We start from the raw sequence: 24,203 nt of genomic DNA on the forward strand, positions 1-24,203 counted from the left end.
TCTTCATTAGAATAATATAAGGAAAACAGAGGACAGATAGCAGTGAGTATTCCTTATTGTATGTTTATCAGAAGTAATTAATTACCTTGGAATGTGATCTTCATAGTGACTGTGCTATGATGGGCTTGTTTACCTTTGTTACAGCTTTCTTGCAGTTAGAACTCCCATTTCCAGAATGTGTTGCTAGAGCTCACAGGGTATGCCTGTGAGAGAAATAGGGACACACACACACACACACACACACACACACACAGTAGGGTTGGGAGAGAGTTAAGAATAAGGGGGAAAAAAAAAAAGAATAAGGGGGAAAGTGGTGTGTATATGTAAATTAGCATAGGAAAAAAAAAAGTCTGGAAGTTGTCACCTCTCAAGATAGTAATATAATGGAATGGGAAAAGTAGAAAGGAAAGGGTAATTTGGCTTTTATTTTTACTTATGTGGTAATAGCGATAAGCTAATACTTATTGCTTACTATGTGGCAGACCCCCGTTCTAAGTGATTTAAAAGTACTCACTTGTAGTTGATCCTTAGTGGATCCTTACAGCAACCCTGTGATGTAGATTACTTTATTTCTTTTCCTCTTTCGTGTGTGTGTGTGTGTGTGTATATTTTTTTTCAAGATGTAGGAAAACAACTTGTTGAGTTCACACAAGGATTAAGTGCTGGTACCAGGATTTATACCTGAGCAATTACACTCTAGAGTCTATACTCTTAAGCAGTCTATATTGCTTTTTAATGTGAAGATGATGCAGTATGGAAGCTAGTGACCACTGACCAAACGATAAGATTATACCCATTTATTAGGCTGACTGACCAATGTTGTAATCACTTACACTGTGTGGGGCACTAGTGCCGATACACATATCCAGGAAGATTATATATACATATTAGAGACATAGTAGTATTACATCTGACATAGGGTTTGGCTGTAAAGATAGCATGATCATGCATTAAAATAATTCTTGAAAATTCTTAGGTTTAGAGGAAATTGCTACACTGAAGATTGATGTCCTGCCTTTTAGTACATTTCTCATAACTGATTTTTCTTCCAGATTGGAACAGGTCACCATTTCTTGAGTTATCACCAGTTGCATATCATAAAACCTTGGCATCACTTCACTTGACAGGATGTGTACAGCACAGAAAATGCCCATCTGCCAACTCATTTGCACTCCTGGGCACATTTTGTTATGTGGAATGGTGGGTTGCACTAATTGACTTTTATTTCCTCCTTTTATTTTTCCTGAGCACATATGGGTGATTTCCATGTTAATTCAAGTATGATGATATTACCCTACTGAACTCAACATATACATTTGTGTAGTTTTGTTTTTGTTGTTTGTTTTTGCATAAATGGGCCTTTTCCTAAGAGATAACAACAGTGAGTATTTTGGTTATATGTTCTTGCAGACCTTATTTTATGTATTAGTTGCATGTATATGTACTAATAGAAATATATGGTTTTCTGTTTCCCCCCGTAAATTATTTTTTATTGTATGTATTGTTTATATACATATGATTTTCTTTTTGTCATATAAGTGCATGTAAAGCACTTTACCCAGATTCACCAACCACTTACATTTTGCCCCATTTATTTAATTTTTGCCAGCTTTATTGAGGTACAGTTGACAAAATTGTATATATTTAAAGTGTACAGTTTTATGGTTTGATATGCATATGAATTGTTAAATGATTTTCACAGTCAAGTTAATTAGTACATCCATCATCTCACAATATTTAAATAACTTAAAACATTTTTTTTTTTTTTTAGTTGTGACTTAAGGTCTACTGTCTTAGCAAGTTTCAAGTGTACAATGCAGTATTAACTATAGTTGCTGTGGTATACATTAGATCCCTAGAACTTATTCATCTTACAACTAGAAGTTTGTACTTTAGCATCTCTCTCTCTGAATGTTTTTATTTATATGTATTATTTTCTCAAAACCACTTGAATGTAAATTGGAAGCACTTGCCCAGTTACTTCAAATTACTTAAGTGTGTTAATATTAGAAACCACAGTTTAGTTATGAAAGTCAGAAAGTTTAACAGTGCTGGATCACCTGGGTGGCTCAGTCGGTTAAGCATCGACTGTGGCTCAGGTCATGATCTCACTGTTTATTGGTTTGAGCCCCATGTTGGACTCTGTGCTGACAGCTCAAAGCCTGGAGTCTGCTACAGATACTATATCTCCCTCTCTCTCTCTGCCCCTCCTCTCTCTCTCTCCCTCTTTCTCTCTCTCTCTCTCTCTCAAAAATAAATGAACATTAAAAAAAAACTTTCAGAAAGTTTAACAGTGCTATGACACTATTATTTATGTAAGCCACAGCTCATATTTAGATTTCATTAGTTATCCCAAAGTTCATTTATAAATATTCTTTCCCATTCCAGGATGTGATCTAGAATACACATGCATTTAGTTGTTGTCTCTTTAATGTTATTTAATCTGGAGCATTTCATCAGCCTTATATTTGGTATTTCTTGACTTCAACATTGTTAAAATATAGGCCAGTTTTTTGTTTTTTTTTTAATTTTTTCCAGAAGAGCCCTCAATTTGGGTGTGTCTGATTGCATTAGTTCAGGTTATGTATTTTTGTAGAAATACTGTAGAAGCAAAGATGTGTTCTTAGTGCATCATCTTGGGAGTCACCTTATACTGTTTGTTTACAGTGATGTCTGCAAGGTTTCTCCACTCTAAAGTTATTATTTCCTTCTGTAATTAATAAGTTATTTGTTAGGAGACATTTTAAGATGATGTGTATACCTGTTCCTCATCAGCCTTTCACCTCTAGGTTTATTTTATTCTGTTTCTAGCCAGTCATGTTAAAAGCTTAGATTATTTATTTCAGCTTTTATTTGCTAAAGTGCTTAAGATGATAAATTTTTCTTAATATATTGCTTTGATATAGAACTGGAAGTACCTACAGTAGGGCTGGGAATGAAAGGAAAGAGTAGATAGGGAGATTGTTTATAATAATGTGATTAGGAAACTGGTTGTAGGAGCTGGACAGAGTATTTTAAAGGTGCTTCAGATTACCTCTGTCATAACAAAATGCTTAGAGTTTATGATGATCGTGATTGTCATACCCATGAGTAATAGTAAGTTTTTGAAAGTTATGAAATTAAGAAGTTTATTTCTTTAGTGACACTGGTACCTCAGGATTTGTTTAATATACAACTATCTCAGACCGCATTTTTACTTTACCATTTCAGGAGCTGTGGCAGTGGCATGGAAGAATCCTCTTTCAAGCTGGTTCACTGCTATGCTCCATTGCTTTGGTGGAGGAATTTTATCCTGTGTATTGCTTGCGGAGCCTCCGTTGAGGTTTCTTGCAAACAACACTAATATATTACTGGCATCTTCGATCTGGTAAGCTGCCATTATGGTGAACTATGAGACATTGTAAACTTTGTTCTGTAAATTATTAGTAAGTGAAAGTTTTTTCTTTAAAAAATATTTTATGTTCTTGAAAAGTTAATGCATGTACAAAGGAAGGAACCCAAATAAAGCCAGTGGTTTTAAGTACAAACTTTGTCTCTTTCTCACCCTTCTCTTTTATCCTCTCCCAGAGGCAAGTATTGTTACCATTGTCTTATGTATCTTTAGGGGAAGCTTTTCAGATATGAAAGGGCATCAAATATTTGGCCCCAAACAGTTTATCTAACTAACTCAAACACATAGATGTACAATAGGATAAAATCAAGAATGTGACCAACTACGCAAGAAGTTCCAAGTGATTATGATTCATATATAATCATTGTTCTTGTCTTATTCCTATTGAATTTTTCAGAGTCTTAAGAGATTCAACACTAACTTTGTTTTTAATTTAGTTCTGAAGAAAAAAATGTTAGCAGGATTTGCTTTGGATTCTTGCAAATCCAAATTCAGTTATCCTTAAGAAGATTGATTCATCAAGCTAAAAAGAAGTATAATACAAATCAGAGTGCTTTGATATATCTGAAACGAAAACTATACTTTTAACTAAAAGCCATATCAAATATATAATATTAGGAACACTTAAAAGTTCACTGTTATTTTGATAAATTTCAAATGAATATGTAATCAGTGATAAAAGGGAACATTATAAATAGTAGTGAGGTGCCTGGGTGACTCAGTCTTTAAGCATCTGCTTTTGACTCAGGTCATAATGGACAGTTCGTGGGTTCAAGCCTTGCATCGGGCTCTGTGCTGACGCTCAGAGCCTGGAGCCTACTTCAGATTGTGTCTCCCTCTCTCTCTGCCTCTCCCCTTCATGTGCGCTCTCTCCCTGTCTCTCAAAAATAAACATTAAAAAAATTAAAAAATAAAATAAAACAGTAGTAGCAATGGGAAGAAGTAATAATGGGAACCTGTGGCAGTGGAAACAAGTTGGAGTAGAATGATAAATGTGATAGCTAATATTTACTGATGTTCACTATATATCAGCTAAATTCTTTATATTCATATTTAATCATAAGGGTCCTATAAGGTAGCCATTATTTTTTGCATTTGACAAGTGAGAAAACTAGGGCATAGAGAAATTTTGCTAACATTTGCATACTTAGTAAGTGATTGAGCTAGGATCAAAACCAGGAAATTTGATTTTAGAGGCTTGACATTTAACAACCACTGGTTCTCATAGATTTGGGGTTTTTTTTGTTGTTGTTTTTTTAAGTAAACTCTACCACCAATATGGGGCTCGAACTCATGACCCTGACATCAGGAGTTGCATGCTTTACCAACTGAGCCAGCCAGGTGCCCCTATCTCAGATTTTGTTTAACCATCTCTTAAAGTATAGTCTTTCACTTCTATGGGTTTTTTTTTTCTTTTTTTTTTAAATTGAAGTATGGTGAACATACAGTGTTATATTAATTTTAGGGGCACAATATAATGTTTCAACAATTCTATACATTACTCATTGCTCATTAAGTTAAGTGTACTCTTAATCCCATTCACCTATTTCACCCATCTCCCTACCCACCTGCCATTTGGCAATCAGCAGTTTGTTCTCTGTATTAAAGAGTGTTTTGTTCTCCTTTTTTTTTTTTTTTTTTTTTTTGCGAGAGAGAGAGAGTGCAAGTGAGCGAGGGACAGAGAGAGAGCCCCACAAGGGGTGGGGGGGGGGGAGGGAGAGAGAGGGAAAGAAAGAAGTGGGGCTCACCCAAAGTAGGGCTTGTACTCACCTGAAGCAGGGCTCAAGCTCACCTGATGTGGGACTCAAACTCACAAATTGTGAGATCATGACCTGAACCGAAGTCAGATGCTTAACGGACTGAGCCACCCAGGTACCCTGTTTATCTCTCTTTTTTTTCCCCCCTTTGTTTTGTTTCTTAAATTCTACATGTAAGTGAAACCGTGATGTATTTGTCTTTCTTTGGCTGACTTATTTATTTAGCTTTATACCATCTAGGTCCATGTTTAACATCTCTAATTATCAGGGAAATGCAAATCAAAACTATAATGAGATATCACTTCATGCTGTCAGAATGTCTAAAATGAAAAACACAAGAAACAAGTGCTGGCAAGGATGTGAAGAAAAAGGAACCCTCATGCACTTTTGGTAGGAATGCAAATTGGTGCAGCCACTGTGGAAAACAGTATGGAGGTTCTTCAAAAAATTAAAAATAGAATTACCATATGATCTAGCAATTCCACTATCAGGTATATTTACCCAAAGAAAACAAAAAGATACATCCATTTTTTATGTTTACTGTAGCATTTTATATAATAGCCAAGATGTGGAAGCAACTGAAGTGTCCATCCATAGATGGGTGGATAAAGAAGATATGCCATATATATATAGTGGAATATTAGCTGTAAAAAAGAATGAGATATTGTCATTTACAACAACATGGATGGACCTAGAGGATATTGCTATATGTTTTAAAAGGCTTTCTCAAGGACTTTTATTTCTATAACAATATTTTAAAAAGATATTGGCATAGCATTTATTACAATTTTTTAATGTGTGGAGATGTTAAAGCTATATAAAAAGTAGGATATCCAGAATCTGACTCTTACTGTCACTTCCACTTCTGCTCCTGTGTACTAACCACCATTCTTTTCTTGCGTGGACAAAATGATTATTTAAAAATAAGTTAGAACATATTACTCTTATGCTTAGTAGTTTCTTATCCGATTAAGAACAAAATCTGGGGGACCTGGGTGGCTCAGTTTGTTGAGCGTTCCACTTTTGATTTTGGCTCAGGTCAGGATCCCAGGGTCATGGGATGGAGCCCTGTGTTAAGCACTACACTAAGCATGGAGTCTGCTTAAAATTCTCTCTCTTTCTCTCTTTCTCTCCCTTTCTCTCCCTTTCCCTCTCCCTCTGCCCCTTTTCCCTGCTTGCACACACTCCCTTTCTCTCTACCAAAGAAAAAAAAAAGAACAAAATCTAAAACTACCATGGCCCATAAAACTCTATAATCTTCTCTTTCATTCTTTCTGATGTAATCTTTCCACAGTTCTCCTGTTCAGTCTGTTCTAGCCACATTGGTTATGCCATTTCTTGAACACAAGGTGTTTTTCTACCTCAGTGCCTTTGTGCTTGCAGTCTTCTCTTTGTAATGCTATTTCCCTGGAAGGCTCATATTTTCTTTTTCAGAGAGGCTTCCCTGACTGAAATAACACCTCCTCTCTCTTGACTATCACATCCTCCTTCCTTCCTTCCTTCCTTCCTTCCTTCCTTCCTTCCTTCCTTCCTTCCTAAATTATTTATTTATTTTGAGGGGGAGAGAGAATCCCAAGCACACTATGCACTCACAGTGCAAAGCCCAATGTAAGGCTCGAATCAACGAACTATGAGGTTATGACCTTAGCAGAAGTCAGATGCTTAACTAACTAAACCACATCATCCTTCTTTATTTTTCTCCTTAGACTAATTATTATCTGACATATTATCTGTTTATTTCTTTTTATGTTGGTCTGTCTCATTCCACTAAATAATAGCTTCTCAGAGCAGAGACTTTGTTTTGTAAACTATATGATAATTACTTTTCTTGGTTCAGTAAATATATTGCTAAAGAAATGGACTGCTGTGTATTGTTATATTATAAGGCATTTCTGTAATTGAGTAGCAAGGAAGTACAGGTCTTGATTTTTGATCCCTTAAATGAAATAAACTTACTTGTCTGGGGTGCCTGGGTGGCTCAGTTGGTTGAGCATCCAACTTCAGCTCAGGTCGTGATCTCAAAGTTTGTGAGTTCAAGCCCCACATCGGATTCTGTGTTGACAGCCCAGAGCCTGCAGCCTGCTTTTGAGTCTGTCTGTGTCTGTTTCTGCTCCTCCCCTGCTCGTGCTGTCTCAGAAATAAATAAACCTTGACATTTGTGGGGAGTCTGATTACAGTTGTAGGAGAGTATTGATCCTGGTGATGCTGGGCTCGCCACTCCTGGATTTACACCTTCTGATAGCTCTTGCAGGGAGTAACCGCTAACCTGGCAACAGATTTTGAAGTCACGAGTCTTGAAATCCTTCTGTCTCCATGGGCCATCTGACTTCGGTCTTTATGCTGTGAAGCCCCCCCCCCCCTTTAGATGCTTTTCCTTTAATATTCTATCATTAAAAATATATGTATGTCCCATGGGCACCTAGGTGGCTCACTTGGTTAAGTATCTGAGTTTGCTTCAGGTCATGCTCTCACGGTTTATGAGTTCAAGTCCCTCGTCCCAGCTCTGTGCTGACAGCTCGGAGCCTGGAGCCTGCTTTAGATTCTGTGTCTCCCTGTCTCTGCCCCTCCCCTGCTCTCTCTCCATCTTTCTCAAAAATAAATAAAACATTTAAAAAATTTAAAAAATATAAAAATAAAAAAATATAAACCTTTAAAAAAATTACTTGCCTATAAATGTATGCTTTCTTGGATTAAATGAAAAGGTGTGTTAGAAATGGAAAGTAAGAAATGCATTTTTATATAGTGAATAGAATAATATTTAATTATTTGTTAACCTTGAATCTTTTATTATCCCAATTTTATATTGGAAGAAATTGAGGCTTAGAGAATTGGTGAATGGCAGGGTCTGACTTCAACACCACAAAAAACAAATATTTGGCCTAATGAATTATTATAAAGTATAACCTTGAAACCACTAGCCAAGTCAAGAAATAAGGCTTTGCTATTCGTCCATTCTAGAAGTCTCTTATGTGTGTCCCATGTTCTAATCACAATGATATTCCCACCTTATATAACCATTACAATAGAACACCATTGTCCTGACTTTTATGGTAATCACTTCCTTGTATATTTTTATAATTTTGTCATCCAAATCTTCATCCATAGACACTATAATTTAGTCTTGCCTATTAAAATATTTGAGGTCTCTTAAGTCACTTTTGTTTTATAGATTCCCTCTCCATTCCTTTTTTTTTCCTTATAATTTATTTCTTGAAGAACCGTGCCATTTGGCATGCAGAGTTTTCTAAAGTCTGGAATGTGCTGATTGCATACTGATGGTACAGATCATTATATTCCTGTATTCTCTGTGTTTCCTGAAAATTGGTAGATTGATCCAGAATACAAATCTGATTTAGGTTAGATCTCTTTGGCAAGATCATAAGAGGCCCAAAATACTTGATTTGCTTTCTCTTTTGTTGACCTTAGACCTCTTACACTTAATGACTATTTTAAGTAATTGGGAAATGCAGAATGATAATAGTCTAATTCTATCCTCTTGTGTATTAGATGGAATAGTATTATAAATAGATATTTCCCACTAATCTATTATTTAGTTACTCAGTTGTAGTATTCATGATAAATCCTTGATTCTTTGTCTGTCAGTTTTCATGATAATTGGTCCCCTGTCATCCTCCAAAGGTAACTAGTTTTTTTTGCTTTTTGTTTTTTGGGTAATTATGAACTCATGGATTTAAGCGTATTTCATAGGTTTCAATAAATTGTAGTTGTCATTATTGAGGCTTAGATTATTTCATCTTTGGCTGGTGGGAGCTTCTTCACATTGGCTCATCAGACTGATTAGCTCCTTGCAACTTAATATTAGGTTGATTGATCTTCTTTTCTTTTGGAATCACTTATTTCTCTAAGGAGCTCTAGTGTCTCTTAGTGAGAAATGGCATTTCAAGACCACAATTTGAGGTAGAAATAGTCATTGTTATTGGATTGATTACTGTTTCTAAGCTTTCTCAGTGGACAGAGCTAAGAAAAATAAGGATAAAATTACTCGAGTTCATATTGATATTTCTAATTTAAATTCAAGAGCCTTTATTAAACTTTTCTCTGTTACATATATATCTCCTTTCTTCCACACTAAGAATTTTGTTTCTTGAGGGCACAAGACATAATAGAATTAGAATACTCCAATGTTACTCATTGATTTTACTCTGTATTATACACATAATACACAATAACTTTGGCGTAACGGTACTAATACTACCAGTGATGTGATTACTGAAAATATATATATTTTTGCATATATACTTCTCTATTCCCATTTTAAAAATAGATGTACTATTCTATATTGTCATAGTTACAATTATTGCATGCTATTACTCTTCCCTTCTTACTCTTCATTCAGTCTTAGTTTTACAGCTAATTGTATGTTTAATGCTTTTTACCAGTCCTTATGTCTGTGTCTCTCTAGTAATTTTGGTTGTTTGAAGTTGATTCTCTAGGAGATTCATCACTGAATTTCGTATGCTGGTGTCTGTCTCTTTTGTACTTGAAAGTAGGTATTACTGGATATAAAATAATTGGATCATACTATGTATCTTTGAGGATTTTAAAGTGTTACTCTATTTTCTTGTGTCATAAAGCATTGATGTGATAAAGTCTGATGATCATTTAATTTTCTTTCCCTTAAAAGTCATATACTCTTTTTCTCTAGATGCCCAAAAGATTTTTTTCCATTAAAGCCTAATAATTTAAATAAAATAAGTCTTGGTGTGGATCATTCTGAGTCAGTATTTTTAGGTGTGTGGTATGTTCTTTATAGTAAGTACACATTTTTTTTATTGGCCAACTTGTTTTAGTATTTGTACTCTTCTTCAGGAACTCCGATGATTGGTATATGACTCTTTGTCTTTCTAAATCAGTGGACTTTTTAAATCTTTTTTTAAATTTAAAATGTTTTTCCCTTTCCCTTTCTATTTCTTTGAAGATAGTGTTATATTTATTTCTCTTTGTTTTCATTCTGGTTTGGTTTTCATTAATGAGGTGATTTCTTTTCCTTAAAAAAAATTTTTTTTTAATGTTTATTTATTTTTGAGAGGGAGAGAGACAGAGTGTGAGCAGGGGAGGGGCAGAGAGAGAGACACACACAGAATCTGAAGCAGGCTCCAGGCTCTGAGCTGTTAGCACAGAGCCCAACACAGGGTTCAAACTCGCAAACTATGAGATCATGACCCTGAGCCAAAGTTGGACGCCTGACTGAACCACCCAGACGCCCCTTCTTTTCCTTTAACAATTTTTTTTTCCCGAAGGATTATATCTTCAGTTCTCACTTTTTCTAAATCTGATGTTTTTCTTTTATGTGTTGTATCAGTTTTCTTCATGTCTTTAGCTTGTTTTGAAATAGTGGGTTACAGTTTTGATCTGTTTGGTGGACACATTTTCCTGAGTGCTTTCATTGTCTATAGGGATTTATTCTGCTTTTCTTTCTTATAATAAACTTGTGTGTGATTTGACCTTGATACTTTTCCATTGGGCATTTTATGTTGAATTAGGTTTCTTAAACTTTTAGGATAAGGTGGAATTCAGGAAACATTTTCTGACTTCATAGATCTCCTGCTTCTGTTGTTTTTATAGTGTTCAAAAGATGAGGACCTGCTTTCTGAGATTTTCTGTCTTTTCCCCTTCCCCAGTTTGGTCTGAACCTTCTCTTTCTTCTTTTGCTCTGTATTGCTCAGTTTTGATTCCACACCAGTGTTTTCTTCACATGGGGCTTATTCTGGGGGAAAGCTTGGGTGGATCAGTTTTGCAAGTTCACGGGGACTAAATTGCTTCATCCCCTTCAGACCTTCTTACTATGGATCCTTTGTGTCACCTGGTATTGGAGAATGCCAGAATATCTCCCAGTTTCAGCTGTTGTTGTTTCCAAATGGGCCTGTTGTGCTTTCTAGTGAATACTCATGAACTGTTTTAGAGTTGTTTTGTTCTTGGGTCCATTAGTTGCCACCTACTGCATTCTTCTTTCTGCCAAACAATATAGGTCTTGTGGGTGTTGGTGAATTGTCTCTGCCCGTTTGCATTTTGGGATTTGAAGGGATACCTTGTCACATAGTTTTATTTTAAGTGTTGAAGATGGGATTTTGGTTTTGCCTTCTAGTTGTCCCGTTTTTATGTTGGGTTTTGAAGAGTTCTAAATCTGTGCAGACACTGGTGCCACCATCTTCCCCAAACCCTTGCTGTTAGTTTTAATGTCCCTTGTATGCAACCCCCCAACACCTGCCTGATCCCGTTTCCTTTCTTCCTTTCTCAGAGGTAACCATTAGCCTTAATTTTGTGCTTATGATTCCTTTACTTTTTTGTGTACTTTTAGCATATGTGTATATCCCTAAACTATAGTTTTTGAAAGTATTATATATGGAATTATACGTTTGTATTCTTTTTAATATATTTATTTTTGAAAGAGAGAGAGAGCATACAAACAGGTGAGGTGTAGAGAGAGAGGAGTACAGAGGATCCAAAGCAGGCTCTGTGCTGACAGCAGAGAGCTCTGCATGGGACTTGAACTCACGAACCGTGAGATCATGACCTGAGGTGAAGATGGGTGCTTAACCGACTGAGCCACCCAGGTGCCCCCATATGTGTGTATTTTTTAGTGACTTGCTGTTTTTGGTCAGCCTCTTTTCCTGAGATCTGATCTTATTGTATATGGTTGTAATTTATTAATTTTCACTGTATAGCATACTAGAATTAACTGTTATAGTTTATTCATCTATTCCTCTGTTGACAGAGACTTGTTTCCAGTTTTTCCCCCCCATTACAGTGTTGTCAAGAACATTCTTGTATGTACTTACTGGCACATGAGCAAGGTTTTCTCTTGGTATTTGCTTAAGAGTAGATTTATTGAGTTACAGGGAAAGTGATTCTTAAACTCTGCTAGATAATGGCAAATCATTTCTCATGGTAGTTAATTATTTTACATTTCTGTTGTATTGCACCCAACCTAAGAACTGGACTTTACCAATAATTTACGTATATTTCTTTTCCCCTATCCCATTTCTCTGCACTTTTCCTACATATAACCTCTATGTTTGTGTTTATCTTACTTTTCTAAAAAGTGTATCATACATATGATTATCTACACAGTAAGTTTTTAGTTTTACTTGTTTTTGGCCCTATTTTAAAATGGGGTATTGCACTGTATATAGTTCTCTGGGACTTGTTTTTTTGTTTTCACTCAACATTATGCTACTAAGATTTACATGTATTTACTCATGTGGTCGTTCATTCCTTCTCATGCTGTATAATTTATTATATGAATATTTATATTTTATTCTGCTAATGAGCATTGTTACTGGCTGTAAAACAATAACAGCTGCTGATGTAGTATTCACTATGTCCTAGACACTTTTCTTATTGCTTTGTATATATTACCCTGTTAAACCTTACAAGAACCTTGTGAGATAGGTACAATTTTATTCTCATTTTTCAGATGATGTAACTGAGGCAAGATGGGTTAAGTCACTTGCCCAAGGTGTCACAGATATCTAGTAGTTGGGGCCAGGATTAAAATCTAGGCTGTCTTTAGTTGGCTCTTATTGTTTTGGATTCTGGAAATACAGGCAATATCTCTGTCTTTTCAGACTCTTAAATATAAAAAATGATACTTGTTTAAAGACAGTATTTTTTACTGTTTTCTTTTTTAAGGTTTTAATAGTGAGAAAAAATGTTATAATGTTTGCTTTATTTGATTTTAATTTGAGAGATGAAATGATGTTTGGAATGTACTTCAAACTCTAGCAAGCTAAGCTACGGGATTCTGTGAATGCCCTTATTGGAAAGGCCATCTTTATTTAGCACAATAGCTCACAGTGCTCACATGTGGATATTAGCACCATCTACTGGCAACGGGAAACAATAACTTGTTATGTCATAGTACAGTATTGTTTGGAAGAGATGTATATACCTTTATAGGATTTTTCTTTTTGAAAACTATTTCTGGGGATATTAATATTTTGTAATTTTTCTGTGTATTGGGTTTTGTGCCCCAGTTTGATTTCCTTCAACTTCCAAGTATCAACTATTAAATATTGCACATTTGCATAACTGAGACTGCATTATTTTGAGGAAAAATAAAAGAAAAGGTATGGCTTTATAGGTCTGTAATTCTTTGTCTTTTTCAAAGCATACACAAAATACATAAACTTATTAATTTGTTGGAATAATAAGAGCAAGAGCAAAGCTGTCATATTGGACTAATATGAACTTTATTTAGTTTGTCATTCTGTTTTGGCTTAGTTAAGTAAAACTGTCTTTTGTAGTCAGAGGAGTGGAATTAGTAGTAGAATGAAAACAGAATTCTCTTACTAACTGTGGGAAGCTTCTCTCTGCTAAGCTCTTGGTATTAACCTAAATTCTACTTTTCATCTTTCAATTGTTTATGGCTTGGCATCTTATTATATCCTATTTAGACTAACTTCTATTATTTTAAACTTCTATTGTTTACTATTTTTCTCTCTCTTTCAACTTATGTGACTTAAAAATGTTTGAGAAATCAGTTGCCTTCTCATTCTATTTCTTGTCTGATATGTTCCATTTATTCCTCTTTTCCAATATGTTTTCTTTAGATACTTTACAAGTAAAGTATAGAGGAAGAATGGCTGTTTAGGGAGCCATTGGTCTGATACGTTTACTTGTGAATCTACTGAGAACAGCAATCAGTTGTTTTTTTACCCTGTGGCTATTTAACACTGTAAATGAGAACTGTTTTTTGTTTAAGATGTTAGATTATTGTAGGTATACTTTAGAAATATATGAATAAATAGGATAAAGACTTGTTTATTTGAAAACAGCAGTAATTACAGATTTTAGACCATGTACCATAATGTCACATAGTTGAATATAAAAGTCCAAGGTTGCTAGTAGTTGAGGTTTTTAACTTATTGTAAAGATAGTCTTGGTGTAGAGAATGAAAATGGGGTCATTTGTATTCTCTTTTAGCTTTTATTGTTTCTTTGAGTTGTTTACTTTGGAACATTCATTCCTGCTAAAGTGAAATCTAATTTCCTTTTCTTAATATGATCTGCGGTGGATACCAAAGTATTTTTATTATATTTTAAAATGTTTTTTAAAATTACTTAAGTGTAATTTTTCCCTCCAATACATAACTGACTAACTTATTTTATATTTAAAAAAGTTTTTTTCAACGTTTATTTGTTTTTGAGAGACAGAGACAAAGCATGGCGGGGGGGAGGGGCAGAGAGAGAGAGGGAGACACAGAATCTGAAGCAGGCTCCAGGCTCTGAGCTGTTAGCACAGAGCCTGATGCGGGGCTTGAACCCACAAACTGTGAGATCATGACCCGGGCCGAAGTCAGACACTTAAGTGACTGAGCTAATGAGGCGCCCCCCCCCCTTATTCTGTATTTAATGAGAGACGTGTATAGAGGCTCTCAAAATACATGAACATGTAAAATTTTTAAATTGAGTTGTTTCAAAATGATTTTTATTACCCTCAGATAATTTATTCCTTTCTCTCAAATTCTTTAATTATCAACTAATTCTTTGACTTGATATATTTTGTATTTTGTCTCCAGATTAACTGCTAATAAATGGTTTAATTTAGAGCTGTTTTTCATCGTGCTGAGTTTTAGGTGAGGGGGTAACAAAATGAATGATTACTGCCATCTAAGGACTATTGTAACTTATTATGTTATAGAGAAAAATGTATAAAGAGATACATTGAGGCATAAGAACTGATTTGTTTTAGTTGTACAGAGCCAGCAGAATTTAGTCTGAACTGAGAATATTAAAATGAAACTCCCAAAGTCAATGTACATGGTAGTATTTGACTGGGACCTTGGAGAATAGGAAGGAATTGGTAAGTGGAGATGAAGAGAGGGTGCTTCAGCCTGAACAAACCATTGCATCCTGCATTGGATCTCTGAGGTAGTATTTATAAAATTTCACATTCCATGAATACTTTTGGGAATTCTGACTTTATGAATCATGAATTGTGGTAAGGCTAACAACTTCTTTTGAAAGAGATAATACTTCATTCACGTCGTGTCTTCTGTATCACTCTGCTAGAAAGAAGATTATGTTCTGCTTTAAGCACACAATTGTCTGCCAGAGAGTATTGTAGGAATGGGAGGAAAAAACTAGTGTGTTTCCCAGTTGACACTATTGGTAAACTGTTTGAATGGATGCTTAGAATAAATGAGGCTTCAAAAAGTAATTTACCTGAGGAGTTATTCTTAAACTATTATCACAATTTAATTGAAGAACAGTTTCACATACCTTCACCTGTATGAAAAAATATTTTTCCTCAACACAAATCTGTCTCCTTGAGAGCTATGACTTTTCTTTGCATAGGTCTTAGTTTATGTAGAACACAAAAGGACACAGGTGAAGATGTTAATAGGGTTGAAATGCAGGGCTCTTCTGTAATTCCTTTTCCCAGAAAATGACACTCTAGTGCTAGAAAAGTCCCTATCCTAAAAGCGATTGTACATTTCCTTCATTTTGTTAGTGGATTTAGCACTTACCTTCTAGAAGAGTATAGGCACAAATGAGGCACTCCGTAAATACTTTTTGCATATATACAGTATTCAGAAGTCTAAATAAGATGAAATTCCCCTTTGATCATATATTTTGGGCAGATTATTACATATGCCTCCTATGATTAGAAAAATTGACTCTACTCAATCTGTGGTCTTCTTAGGTCAAATTCCTTGTTTATGTGGATAATTCAGTTTGTTGCATTTGCCACATTGTTATTGCATATATTCTGGGTTGTTCTTCTGATTTAATTGTTTAAAATCCAAGCTTACTCAACTAAATTGAGTATATATTTAAATATTTGTTAAATAATTTGTACTTACATTTATGTATCAAAACGTTTATATATTAACATTTATTTAAAATTTATAAAATGTGTCTTAAAATATTTTTATTATAAATATTTATATTTTATTTATATATTAAATCATTTAAATTTTTCATTTCAGGTATATTACATTTTTTTGCCCATGTGACCTAGTTTCCCAGGGCTATTCTTTCCTACCTGTTCAACTCTTGGCTGCAGGAATGAAGGAAGTGACCAGAACTTGGAAAATAGTAGGTGGAGTCACACATGCAAATAACTATTACAAAAATGGCTGGATAGTCATGATAGCTGTTGGATGGGCCCGAGGTAATATTAACAATATGTGTTTTTAAATAATCTGTTATTGATATACTACTGCTACTGAACAATTCTGTATTTACATTAATGAGGACAACATACTTTAGTAACTGTAGTTTTGGAAGTAGGGAGTCTTTTTTTCTGTTGGCTAGTAAAGTAAATTCATAACTGGCATTTTCACTAGTACTAGTCATCAACCATCATTTTGAGCCTATCTTACTATATAAAATTTTTACTATTGGTTTGATTAGTAGTCCAGAACCAGAGGGATTCATAGTTAATTAAGGTATAGTATAGTGCCAGTATAAATAAATTTACTTCAGATATTATGTAAAGAAATTATATAAGAAATTTCTTTTTTGTGTTTTTTTCCATCCTGAATAACTAAAAATAGTAAATAGGCTTGGTTATGGGTTCCTCTTCACTTTACATCACTTACCTTCATTGTTGAGTTCTTTTGTATGTAGAAATTGAATAAGTTTCTCTAATCTCTTGTTACGTTGTACTGCACCTAAAACTGATATCAGGGAAGGAAATAATAAAGCAGAAAATTTTATTTTTCAGGCAAAGAACATCTTTGTGCTTGAGGCCCCATTTTTTAACCTTAATTATGGTGCAGTAGACAGTTGCCACACTGATGAACAGGAAGAATTGCAATTGTCTCAGTACCATAAATGTACAAGGAAACTTTTTCTCCCTCCTCAAAATTATATTTTGAGGATCTTCTTGGAACTTTACATCAGGAGATAGAATTACAGCTTTGTTTCAAATGTTTTCTCCATAAAATTTGACTAAATATTCTTGTTTTATTTTATTTTTAGGTGCAGGTGGTAGCATTATCACGAATTTTGAGCAGTTGGTAAAAGGAGGTTGGAAACCAGAAGCTAATGAATGGCTGAAGATGTCCTAGTGAGTTGGTATAAACTAGACCGAGACCAGCTTTTTATCTTTAGATCTTACCAGATTTCTTAATGTGGAGACAATGGAACTGAAAAAAATTAACAGTCATAATAATGGAAGACAGTCAGGAAACTTGTTCTTTCAAGAAGTCTGCTCTCTCAGATGTAGTTTTTAAAATAAATACTGATTCTTTTCTCTGGGGATTCTTCCCCTTAGAAAATAAAACTAAACAAAAACTTTTGGATTGTTACAGGGTTGTGGGAATGGTGTGTATTTATGAAGAGAGAACTACATAGGAACCCACTTCTGTGGATGGAAATGAATCCATTGCAGGCTCTTGTCATTTTCATTAATGACTACAATATCACTCAGATTTCAAATTACACGTTCTGGTAGTAAAATGTCAAGCTTATGGGAACAAATCAATCCATTATCAACCCAAATCAATCCCCTGTTGCTTTAAAAATGAGAGTTGAGCTTAATTACACATAAGGAAAGATTAGAGGAAATAAACTATAATTGTTATAAATGGAGCAAACAAGGCCTTGATTGATAAGTTATAAGTAAGACATTAGTGATATTCAAGGGAAATTTTTCTCCTTTTGAGTATATGTCTCAAAATGTCTTCCATAAAACATTTCTTGGTGTTTTATAACCAAAATCAAATTGTTTCTCCTTTGTTCAGAACTTTGGAATGACTCCCCAGATGGCCTGTAAAACCCTCCAAGATCTGCCTTTCCCTCATACCGTATTTGCTTTGACTTCATTTCTTACTATTCTCTCCTCCTTTGCTTATATCCTTGAACAGGCCAGGTAACCTGCACGTATTCTTCAACAAATCTATGAGTAGACAATAAATATTAGATAAATGAATGAATGATCAGTTGGTCAAGTGAGATTGATCATTAGTTCATTATGCTATTTTGTGTTATGTGTGTGTATATATCTATTATCTATTACCAAATACTTTTGCATAGTAGAGAAAGCCTATATGATGTTAGAGAATACATATATTGTCATAAACAGAACATTGGTAGAATTATGAACGTTAAAGGTGCTGGTGAGTGCTCAAGGAAATGAGCATGATATTGGAAAGTGGAGGAGATGTGATACAGTTATATAGTGGCAGAAAAATTACTTGAATTGTGTGCTACAGTTGTGTGGAAAGTGTAATTTGTAAGCAGTGAACTTGTCTATTTGGCTGAGGAGATTTTGAAGCTGTGTTAAAGGTCTGACTGGTTTCTTCTTGATGCTTATAGTAAAGTGAGAGATGAAAGAGTTGAACTGCTGAACAAAGAAACCAAGACTGTAATAATTTGGAAAATTCTCAGCCTATCCAGATTGCAAAAGATGATAAAATTAAGAGATTGACTTTTAGGACAGTCTGTGGTGGGAGAGAAGGTAAAGGGTCTGTCTGGAAAACTTTTGCTAGTGTTAAAGAAATTAGGTGTGTGACTCATGGATCCATTCAGCCAACACAACACAAGCCAGGAATAGACATGAGATTATCCAGGAAAGGTATGTGGAGGACCATCTTAACTAATGGCATGGATCCCTGTGTCATATGCTGGAGACCCACAAGGTTTTTGAAAACATTGTATAGTAGAAACACTGTCAGCTTGCACTGAGAAGGACAGAGATAAGATGAAATAAAAGAAGGCTGTCAGCTCCGAAAATTCTATAGGCAGGAAACAGGCTTGATAAAACTGTTCAGCTGCAAACATGAGTTACCCTTCAAGGAAAAGGAAGAATGGATTTCAGCTGGGAGCCATGGGCCTATTTTAGTGTATGTGCTGCAGAAGCAAGCACTGAGAGCCGTGAGCCTAGAGCCCTGAGGTCAGACCCGTAGGCTGGAGTCCAGGTGCAAAATCCAGAGCCCTAAGTGCAGAAGTTCGAGTTGCGGACTCAGATGGTGGAGCCTGATGTCACAGAGGATTATTCCCAGGCTTTGAAACCTTGAAACCTAATTGAATTGGCTCTGCTGGGTTTTGAAATTGCATAGGACCAGTGACTTCTTTCTTCCTTTCCTTTCATTTTCTCCCTTTTGGAGTTGGAATGTCTCTAATTATTACCCTATACCTATTCCACTATTGTATTTTGGATGCAGATAAGCTCATTTTCTAGTTTCATAGGAAACTAATACAAGAATACTTTTTAAATGCATCCTGATCTTCCAAACCAGTCTCATTGACATTTTCCTAAATCTCAGCCCTTCTCCAATCCCCTGCCCCATTTTATTGTCTACAAAATCATTGCTTTTCAAATTCAGTGCTTCTGAATTTATGCTCTAAGGGAATGCAATCCAAAATGGAATGTGAGTGTGCTCAGAGGATACCCATGATGAGGCACTGTGGTACAGAATCTAAACTATTAGAAACAAAGATTAGTAAAATGACATAAGATAAAAGTAATTCCTTTTACCTCATCCTTTAAAAATGTTCATTTGATAAATAAATAAATAGTTTGGTGTACATTTTTAATACATTATATGTATATTTAATTTATAAATTAATTGATAAACATGTATTAGGGAGTGTCATAAAACTCCCTTTTTTTAACCAGTAGGGATGTGCAGTTAATAAGTTTTAGAGACCAGGTGGCCTGGTGGTTTCAGTCAGTTAAGTGTCCAACTTTGGCTCAGGTCATGATCTTGTGGTCCATGAGTTCGAGCCCCATGTTGGGCTCTGTGCTGACAGCTGGGAGCCTGGAGCCTGCTTCAGATTCTGTGTCTTCCTCTCTCTCTCTGCCCCTCTCTCACTTGCTCGCTCGCTCTCTCTCAAAAATAAATAAATATTAAAACAAAATTTAAAAAAAAGTTTGAGAGACCATTGTTCCAGAACATTAATGCTGCCCAGTCAATTGTTAAGCAAGGTCTAAAGCCCTGTTGCCCAAACCTAACCCTATTTTGAACTCAGTCCTTAGCTTGTAATAAATAAATAGGTAATTTTTCATAAAATGGCTTATAGTGACTTTTAAATTTGCCATATTTTGCAGTATGGCATTCTAAGAGTTTATCATTTATATTTCTCTAGTTGTAAACATAAGCTAAATAATGATCTGTTACTGAGATATACTTTAAATGTGTGGCAAATATATAATATGAAAGTAATGCTTTGTGCTGAAGTTACCCAAGTAATTGTGCTGGATGTGGCTTATACTGTTGTATGAGAGCTGGTTGTGTGTGTCTGTCTCTTCTCCATTCTGCACAGCAGCCTGAAATTGACTGCGATGGGAGTGTCTACACCATGGAAATGGGAAGATACTATGTAAATCAGGGCTTGCTTTTTTCCTTCTCCCACCTGACTGAAGGAGCTTTTTAGCACTATAAGGACTAATCTGCTTTTTTCTAAGTCATACTGTGGAACATGGGACTTTCATGTCTTTGTAAAAAAGTAGTATATGGTCAAATGTGTTTCAGAAGTACTGTAAATAGAAATGAACTCTTTTTATCAGAGTCACAATATGTGTGAACATTCTAAGATCTCTGATACTTTATCAGAGTGAAATTATACTTTATATAATGTAGCACTTGTAAAACTTGAGAAGTATATTCATAGAACTCTTTTTCATCTATTACTAACTCATGGGTATATTAAATTAATATTTTTCAGAGTACTCTTTGAGAAATCTAGAGATGGATCATGAATGTTTATACTTACTGACTTAAAATGCATTTTATTTTCAGCCCTGCCAAGGTAACCCTACTGGGGTCAGTTATCTTCACATTCCAGCACACCAAACATCTGGCAGTATCAAGGCATAATCTTATGTTCCTTTATACCATGTTTCTTGTGGCCACAAAGGTAAGAATTCAAAGTAGCTATAAATCCATATTACAAATGCTTTATAACCAGAATTCTGCATATTAGGCAAGTAACAGGAACATTTACTTTTTACTGTTGTTACAGTCTAAAAAGGTAAATTTTGGGTTGTTTATTCAGCGCATCCATGACTTTTTGAAACATAGCTCCTGGATGATTCCACATTTGATTTATGCTGAGGCTATCATGAAAGATTTGCAGATAGTCTAATAAATGTTGGAGGCCAGAATAGTGGAAATAGCTATAGCTGATCAGAGTGCAGACAGCAATGTCTCATTTGTAAAATGGGATACTTAGATGTTCTCTGAGGTTCCTTAAAGCTTTAACATTTCAAAATTTTATAGTGGGGCATATTTGTGTGTAGTCTCTTGTATTATTATTGCCTTGTTGGAAGCTTTATTCTGTCTTGAAGATAGGAGGTAGTGTGGTGTAAGATCACAGGTTTTGGAGACAGGCAATCTTAAGTTCAAATCCTAGCTTTGCTATTTAATTCCTGAATAGGCAAGTCACTTAATGTCTCTGAATCCTGATTTCCTCATCTTCATTATACGATTGTTGAGAGGATTGGAGATGGTGCATGTCTTTCTATTACTGGGACGTATCGTATGAATTTTATTGGCAGCTGTATCATGAGTCTAATTCTGATTATTGTTACTCTTACCATTATTAAATATTGTTCCCTATTCAAAAGTAGACAGTTGGTTTAAAAATACGAGTATTATTTAAATGTAGAGGAATTTTATAGCTAACTCTCAGCCCAGGTATTTTTGGGTAAAAACTTACCTATTGGATTCTTAAAAGGAAGACAGTATATATTAAATAAATTTATATCTTAGAAAGAACCAAGTCATTATAGGGATAGTTTATTGTTGTTTTAGTAGTCCTACTATGGAGGTGATCTGTGGCTGTAATTCAAGTACTTCAAATATCTGAGGCAAAATCTCTTCATATGTGTCCTCTTCCAGTCCTCAACATTTTGAGCTGTATGTATTTTTTTGTAACAGCTTATTGAGATATATGTTACATACTGTAAAATTCCTCCATTTATGTGTACATTTCAGTGTTTTTTTATATATTCACAGAATTGTGCAGCTGTCACCACAATCAGTATTAAAACATTTTCATCACTCCAAAAAAGAAACATCATGCACATTACCAGTTACTTCACATTTTCCCTCAGTCCCTCCAAATGTAGGCAACCACTGATCTGTCTCTATAAATTTGCCTATTTGACATTTCATGTGATTGCTATCATACAATGTATCCTTGTGACTTATTTCTTTCACTTACCATGTTTTTGAGGTTCATCCATGTTGTAGTATGCATTAGTATGTTATTCCTTTTTATTGCCAAATAATAGTCCATTGTATGGATATACCACATTCTGTTTATCCATTGGTTGATGAATATTTGGGTTTTATTTTTTTGGCTAATAGGAATAATGAGCTGTGAGCATTCATGTAGTTTTTTGTGTGGATATGTGTTTCATTTCTTTTGGGTGTAATATAGAAATGGACTAGATAATATAGTAATGCTGTGTTTAACCTTTGAGGAGCTAACAGACAGTTTTCCATGGTGGCTTCATCATTTTACATTCCCACCAGCAAAGTATGAAAATTCTGATTTCACATACCATCATCAATGCTTGTCTTTTTTATTAGAGCCATTCTAGTGGTTGTGATGACTGATGACTAATGGTATTGAACATCTTTTCATGTGTTTGTTTGTATATCTTTAGAAAAATGTCTATTCAGATCATTTGCCCATTTTTTAATGTGTCATTTATCTTTTTAATGTTGAGTTGTAAGAATTCCTCATATATTTTGGACCCTAGACCCTTACTAGATTTCTGATTTATAGATATTTTCTCCCATTCTGTGGGTTGTCCTTTCACTTTCTTGTTTTTGGAAGTGCAAATTTCTAAAATTTGATGAAGTCAAATTTACATATTTTCTCCTTTGTTGTATATGTCTTGATGTCATATCTAAGACACTGTTGCCAAATCCAAGGTCAAAAAGATTATCTCTATGTTTTCTTCTACAAGTTATATAGTTTTAGCTCTAATTTAGCTCTGTGATGTATTTTGAAATAATTCTTGGGTATGGTATGAGAAAGGATTCAATTAAACTTCATTCTTTTACATTCTGTGGCTATGTAGCTTTACATTCTTGAAGATTCTGTGGGTATCTATTCATCCTAGTATTATGTGTTGAAAAGACTGTTCTTTCCCTCATTGAATTGTCTTGGTACCCTTGCTGAAAATGAATTGTAAATGTGAGGGTATTTTTCTGGATTCTCACTTTTGTTCCCTTCGTCTATTTACTTATCCTTCTGCTAGTACCACATTATCTTAATTATTTTAGCATTGTAGTTAGTTTTGATATTGAGAAGTGTGAATCCTCTGAGTTTGTTCTTTCTAAGGATTGTTTTGACCATACTAGGTCATTTGCATTTCCATATAAATTTTAGGTTTAACTTCATGATTTCTGCAAAGAAGGCCAGATCATATTTTCATAGAGATTGCCTTGAATCTGCAAATAAGTTTGGAGTATTGTTGTCTTAACACTTTTAAGGCTTTCAAACAATCAACACAGATGTCTTTACATTTATTAGGTCTTTTAAAGTATTTTTTTCATGATGCTTTCAGTGTATGAGTCATACATATCCTTTTGTTAAATTTATTCATAAGTGTTTTATTCTATTTGATGCTATAGTAAGTGGAATTGTACATTGCAAACATGTAGAAATAAAATTGATTTTTGATCTTTCATTCTATAACCTTGCTAATAAACTTGTTTGTTAGCTCCAGTAGGTTTTATGGGGTTTTTTTTTTGGTGTGGATTCCTTAGGGTTTTGTATATTCAAGATCCTGTCATCTGCAAATAGAGGATAGTTTTACTTCTTTTTTTTTTTCAGTCTGCATGTCTTCTATCTAATTTTCTTGTGCAGTTGCCCTGGATAAAACCTCTAGTACAATGTTTAATTGAAATAGAATGAACATCCTTTTCTTTTTCCTGATTTTAAGAAGAAGCCAGTTAGTCTTTCACTATCTTAAGTCTTTATCATATTAAGTATGATATTAACTATGAATCTTTTATTGGTGCCTGCTATTAGATTGAGGAAGTTAGTTCCCTTCAATTCCTAGTTTGTTGAGTGTTTTTATCATGAAGGAGTATGGGGAGCTGTATAATTTCTGAAATTTTC

The 24,203-nt window shown here is 34.6% G+C and overlaps 1 protein-coding gene across 2 annotated transcripts in view; it reads left to right on the plus strand.

Moving 5' to 3' along the window:
- TMEM38B (transmembrane protein 38B) overlaps positions 1-24,203 on the plus strand; it is a 52,144-nt gene that overhangs the window by 8,064 nt on the left and 19,877 nt on the right. The window contains exons 2-6 of one of the 2 annotated variants that reach the window (XM_043567147.1): positions 1,053-1,200; positions 3,211-3,367; positions 16,103-16,287; positions 17,100-17,187; positions 20,864-20,981. In XM_043567147.1, coding sequence (XP_043423082.1) covers positions 1,191-1,200; positions 3,211-3,367; positions 16,103-16,287; positions 17,100-17,187; positions 20,864-20,981 — 558 coding nt within the window. In that variant the 5' untranslated portion in view covers positions 1,053-1,190. The remainder of the gene's footprint in view (positions 1-1,052; positions 1,201-3,210; positions 3,368-16,102; positions 16,288-17,099; positions 17,188-20,863; positions 20,982-24,203) is intronic. The other variant, XM_043567146.1, reaches the window with a different exon arrangement.

The sequence above is a fragment of the Prionailurus bengalensis genome, chromosome D4, assembly GCF_016509475.1.
Source record: "Prionailurus bengalensis isolate Pbe53 chromosome D4, Fcat_Pben_1.1_paternal_pri, whole genome shotgun sequence".
Taxonomy (NCBI): Eukaryota; Metazoa; Chordata; class Mammalia; order Carnivora; family Felidae; genus Prionailurus; species Prionailurus bengalensis.